General features: G+C 63.6%; 1 protein-coding gene across 1 annotated transcript in view; it reads left to right on the forward strand.

The window, feature by feature from the left end:
- Positions 1-720: 720 nt before the first annotated feature.
- Positions 721-5,521, forward strand: part of PPP1R32 (protein phosphatase 1 regulatory subunit 32) — a 17,262-nt gene continuing 12,461 nt past the window's right edge. Inside the window, exons 1-9 of the mRNA XM_015569808.1 lie at positions 721-808; positions 1,557-1,691; positions 2,089-2,203; positions 2,446-2,599; positions 3,496-3,621; positions 4,230-4,293; positions 4,727-4,839; positions 5,225-5,284; positions 5,399-5,485. Of these exons, the coding sequence (XP_015425294.1) occupies positions 1,583-1,691; positions 2,089-2,203; positions 2,446-2,599; positions 3,496-3,621; positions 4,230-4,293; positions 4,727-4,839; positions 5,225-5,284; positions 5,399-5,485 (828 nt within the window). The 5' untranslated portion in view covers positions 721-808; positions 1,557-1,582. The remainder of the gene's footprint in view (positions 809-1,556; positions 1,692-2,088; positions 2,204-2,445; positions 2,600-3,495; positions 3,622-4,229; positions 4,294-4,726; positions 4,840-5,224; positions 5,285-5,398; positions 5,486-5,521) is intronic.

Raw genomic sequence — 5,521 nt, forward strand, 5'->3', positions numbered from 1 at the left:
AAAATATATTTAACGAAAGAAAATAAAAGCTGAGCCTCAGTTATCCTTCGGGCCCTGAGTCCGCGCGCTCATCCGCCCGCCAGCAGCCCTGTGCGCAGGCAGCCACAGGCCTCGGGGAGGAGGAGGAGGAAGTGGGGGCGTGAGGGGATCAGAACCTCATCAAAGGCGACAGATCCGGCTTGAACCACACCCGCGAGGGCTGTGGTTTCTTGGGGATAATGATTAATGTGCGCTGAGGAGCTGGGCGCGGGTTTGGCGCTGGCAGAACACAACCAGCGTTCATTAACCCAGAGGCTGAGAGGGGAGCCTGGACCCACCCACATCTGCGTTCCAGCCTTGTTTTCTGATTGCCAGCTCTCCAGCCGCGTTGCTTGCCTAACCTCATCGTCCCCATGGGACAAGAGGCATAATAATAGCCACCTGGAAGAGCTACTGTAGCTAACGGATGGCAAGTGTCTGCTGAGAAGTGGGTACTCAATAAATGGAAGTGATTGCTCTGGATTATCTTTTATTTCGCGTCACTCAGAGCACAGCTCTGCTGGGCCCTGGCAGGGGGAGGCTGGCGAGGGGGGAGGCCGCGGAGGCAGGCTCTGGCCTGGACAACTCCTGGCACCCTGCCCCCTCCGGCCAGGGCCCTGGCCTTAGAAGGGCTTCAGAGGCATGGGACGCTGTTGCTAGGCGCCGGTTGCTAGGCAACCACTGTGACTCCTGGCCTGGCCACGTCCCTGAGGGCCCAGGATTCTCTGGAGCAGCTGCTGCCTCCTGTCCCCTCTCCTCTCGCAGACCTCACAGCCATTGCGGAGGGCAGGTGAGGGTGGGGCAGCTGCGGTTGGGCAGAGCCAACTTCTGGTGGGAGGTGGGCGAGGCCCCAGGAGTGGAGGGAGAGACCAGGCCCGGGCTGGGAGTGGGCGTCCCGCTGGAGTAGCCGGGAGTTCCCACCGGCCAGAGGCTGGCCGTCGGTCCCCAGAGGACGGTGTGTGGGGTTAGATCAGTGATGGCGAACCTTTTGAGCTCGGCGTGTCAGCGTTTTGAAAAACCCTAACTGAACTCTGGTGCCGTGTCACATATAGAAATTTTTTGATATTTGCAACCATAGTAAAACAAAGACTTATATTTTTATTTTATATATTTAAATGCCATTTAACAAAGAAAAATCAACCAAAAAAATGAGTTCGCGTGTCACCTCTGACACAAGTGTCATAGGTTCGCCATCACTGGGTTAGGATCAGGACGCGCAGGAGTCAGGTGCCCTGTGCCCAGGCCCTGGCTCTACCATCGACGCTGAGCTAATCCTTCACCACTTGCAACCTCAGTTTTCCCGGCTGTAAAATGGGAGTTCACAACAAGGTGTGGGGAAGTGAACCGAGACCCAGTACCCGAGACACATGCTGACAATGACGCGTCCTTCCTTCAGTGCGAGGTGTGGGTGGTGGACACAGGCAGGCCTGGGGAGGGGCCAGCCGGGTGGGGTTCCACCACCTCCTCTGCGGTCTCCATGGCCGGAACTGGGGCCCTTGGGCTGCTGGACCCCCAGGCTCTGTGTGCTTCCTTCCTAGGCCCCGGGGCCCTGCCCCGCAGCACGATGACGGGGAAAATCCCCCTGGGGATTGCCTCCCCTTACGTGAAGTCGAGCTCAGGGGGCTGCGCGGACCCCATGAAATTCTACGCCACCACCTACTGCACAGCCTATGGTGAGGGCGCCTTTGTGCAGGAGCCCCCAGGACACAGGAGGATGGGGGAGGCCTCTGCGGGAGAGAAGCAGCCCCCGGCGGCTGGTCACACAGAGTGACGGCAGCCCCCCGAGCCCCACAGGGACCGTGTTCACACATGTGCTGTCCGCAGGCCGCCCCGTAGCCCCCGCCCGGGACCCATCCTGTGACGCTGCCGCACTGACCTGGGCCTCAGTCAGAGTCCCAGAGGGTCAGGCTTTTCCTGTCGCACAGGTTCCTGCCCCTGCTCTGTGCCTTCTCCATCACTGGGCCCCTGGGCTCTGGGGGGAGCTGGCCCTGCCTGGGAAGGCCCGCCCTCGGCGCTCCTCCCCTGCTGACCTGGGTCCTGCCTCCCTGCCTCCTCCCCCACCCCCCGCAGGCCGGGATTTCAAGCCCCGCATGGGCAGTCATAAAGGCACCGGCTACAAATCGAATTACCGGCCTGCGGTCTCATACCAAGCCGGTCTCCATGCTCCCGACAATCCAGCCATGGGGTACGGTCTGTACGCCCCCTTCTCAGTCCCTGCCCTGCTGGGCCTCAGCTCTCACAGACACCCACGCACGAGGACTCTGAGCCTTGCCTGCCCTGGTCTGGGGCTCTGGGGGGCTCAGGGCCTGGCCCCTAAGGACTCGGGGCCCAAAGGACTTCCGAGGAATCTTGGGGGCTGGAGGGGGGCGGAGAGCTGCTGGAGAGAAGCACCCCAGGCCCCGGGGTGATAGCTCCTGCTGCCCTCAGGGAACAAGTCCGGGACAGCTTCCAGACCGTCACCAGCCAGAGTTACCGCCCCCTGGAGGTGCCTGATGGCAAGTGCCCGCTGCCCGGTGGCTTGTACCAGACCAGCTCTGGCTACTCCCGGGAGAAGGCCAGCACAGCACCCACCTCCAAGGAGGTCAGTGCTGAGCCGGGGCCGGGGCGGGGGCTGAGGTGGGGTGGAAGGGGGGCTGGGCCGGAGAGACTGGGATTCCTCCAGCGGGCAGGGCTGCCCTGCTAGGCCCTGGTCCAGGCTGAGATGTCTGGGTACGAGGGAGCCATTGTGGCTCCACTTTCATTCCCACGCCCTTCTCCAGCCCCACGCCCAACCCATCCCCGGGATCTCCAGCATCCCTTCCAGTCCCAGGCCCACACCACCATTCTCACCCTCGCTGTCACTTCCACATGTGCCATCATCACCCCCGTCTTCCTTCCTGTCTTTGTGGTGGCCACCATTCCTATCATCACCATCACCTCCGGGTACCCACCCACCCACTCCTGTATCCGTTCCACCCATGTCCTGGCCACCTCTGCCATGGCTGAAGGTGATCAGTGCTGGGGAAACTACAACAGGGATGAGGCAGGGGGTGCAGCAGAAGTGAAGGGGCTGCACCTGCAAATCAGGTCAGAGAAGGTTGCTATGGAGACGTTAGACAAAGACATGAGGGAGATGAGTGTTCCGCTCAGTCGCAGCAATGTGAGGGAGGAGCGTCCCAGCCCTGCGGACAGCAAGTGCAAAGGCCCTGGGGCCTGGGTGGGGGTGTCTGGGGTGAGGAGGGACAGCAGGAGGCAGGGACCGGAGAGGAGTAGAGGGGCCGAGGGCCTTGTGGGCTGCTGTCTGGACGTGGGCTTCTACTCCCAGGCTGGCGAGTACTGCAGGCTCTGAGCAGAGGGGTAGGGCCCGCCCTCATGGTACAGGGACCCCGGAGGCTGCTGCGGAGACCCGGGGAGTCCAGGGCAGAATCAGGGTCAGGAAGTGACTGCCACGCCCTCACCAGGCGGGCGATTGGTTGCTCCCCCTTATCCCCCCCGCAGGTCAGGAAGGTGCATTTTGACACCCAGGACTACGGGCCACAGGCCATCACCGGGCTGGAGCCCAAGCACGTGCCCCTGCTCCAGCAGCAGAACAAGGGCTCGGTGGAGTGGGAGAATGCCCGACACGTGAGTGGGTGACCCCAAGGCGGGCTGCGGGCTGGGCCGGGAGCCGACCCTCCTCCTCCTCCCCCTCTTCCTCCTCCCTCTGCACTGACTCCCTCAAGGAGCCCACTACATGCGGGCTCGGGGCACCGAAAAGCAACAACAAAAACAAATGGGCGAGCAAAGGACTCGATTCCCAAGACGGCATCCAAGCGGTCCTTCTGCGCGTCTTGGGGTTTAACCCTGGCTCCCTGCTCCCCGCCTCCCCCGGACGCCTTGGGTCCGGGCCCTGAATTGTGAAGTGACTCCCATTCTCTCCCTTCGGTCTCTCTCCTCTCTTTGGGCCCCTTCCAGTCTGGGCCCCTCCTGGGGGCTCCGGGCCCCGCTGCTCATCGCTAGGACTCCCGTGTGGGGTGGGCAGTAGTTTTCTGGTCGCCGGGGAACTGTGATCTCGTGAATTCTGGCACTGGGAGGCCTGGTCAGAGAGGAACTCGTGTGCTGGTGTCGGACTGTCCCTCACTGCCCAGGACACAGCACACAGGTCTGCTCCGAGCAGGCTCCCAGAGCTACCCCGCCCCCAGCCGCCCCCTGGGCCCAGCCACCTGTGTCCCCACGCCCACCCTCTGTTCCAGGGCCCGCGCTTCATGGCTTCCGAGTATAATTCCAAGTACCTCAAAGAGGCCTCAACCCAGCCAGGTGGGCACTTGTCTGAGCTCAGACCTCCTTCCACTGCGCCTCCCTCCCCCGACCCCAGGACAGGCCCAGGAGCGCCCCTGGGGGACGGGAGCCGGCACAGCACCAGGAAGGTGGTGGTGGTGGGGGGGGGGGCAGAGAGAAGGACGTTCCGGCAGTTGGGGGAACTGTCTCCCCGGGGTGACCTCAGTGCCTTAGGCTCGCCAAACCCCAAAGGACAGCTGTCACCTTGCAGGGCTGGTCGAGCACCCCAGCCACCCCTGGCCTGTGGGCCCTGCCCTTCCCCCGCTCCTCTCTCCTCGGCCCTGGATTCTGGTTTCCTCCTGGCGCCCCGGATCCTGGGGGTTCAGCTCGGTCCCTGCCCGCCCGGCCTCTGAGCCCCTGGAGGCCCCGTGGGTGGGGCAGGTGGCCGGGGGCACAGGGCGGCCTTTTGCAGATCTCCTGCAGAAGAAGTCCATCGGGGCCAAGGAGAGGAGCGGCTTCACCGAAGGGTCCACCAAGAACCCCATCGCCTTCCAGGCGCCCTCCCAGGCGCTCCCTGGGGACCCGGTAAGTGGGGCTGGGCCCCCCTGGAGTCGCAGGGAGACGGAAACCCTCCGGCCTGGGAACCCCTAGCTTTGTTTACATGTGAGCTGCAGAACCTCCTGTTCAAACGCAAGCTGAAAGAGCATTTGTAAAAACTACTCCTTCGGCCTAATCCCCCCCCTTTATGGACGGGAAGACTGAGGTCTAAAGAGGAGAAGCCGCGGGGCCAACCGAGGTCACTCAGCACCGGACAGGCCCCCTGCCCCCTGGGGTCACTCAGCTCCACGGCCGCCTCATCCTCCCACACCGGTCCCTTCCCTGTTGCCCCAGTCACCCCATTCGCGCTGAGCCCCGCAGAGTCCGCGGCTCTGGCGGGCTCACTGACGCTGCTCCGCCGGCCTCTTCCCAGGCCCTCCTTCCCGGCCAGAGCACCAGCAAGGCGGACTTTCTCCCCATGACGCACCTTCATGTGAGCGGGGCGGGGCGGGACGCCTGTCCCCACAGTTGGGGGTCTGGGGGTCTGGGGGCAGTTAGGACAGGGCGGAGGCCTGCCCCTGCCTCCAGCGGCCGCTCTGTGCCTCAGGGGGACGAGCTCCTGCCCCAGGTGACCAGGGGTTCCGAGTGGGAGACTGGCTTCAGCCGAGTGAATGAGAGGATTCTGGGCTCCAGGGTAAGCGGCTGGGCTCCTTGGGAGAAGGTGCAGGGG

The sequence above is a fragment of the Myotis davidii genome, unplaced genomic scaffold (genome assembly GCF_000327345.1).
Source record: "Myotis davidii unplaced genomic scaffold, ASM32734v1 scaffold826, whole genome shotgun sequence".
NCBI classification, from domain to species: domain Eukaryota; kingdom Metazoa; phylum Chordata; class Mammalia; order Chiroptera; family Vespertilionidae; genus Myotis; species Myotis davidii.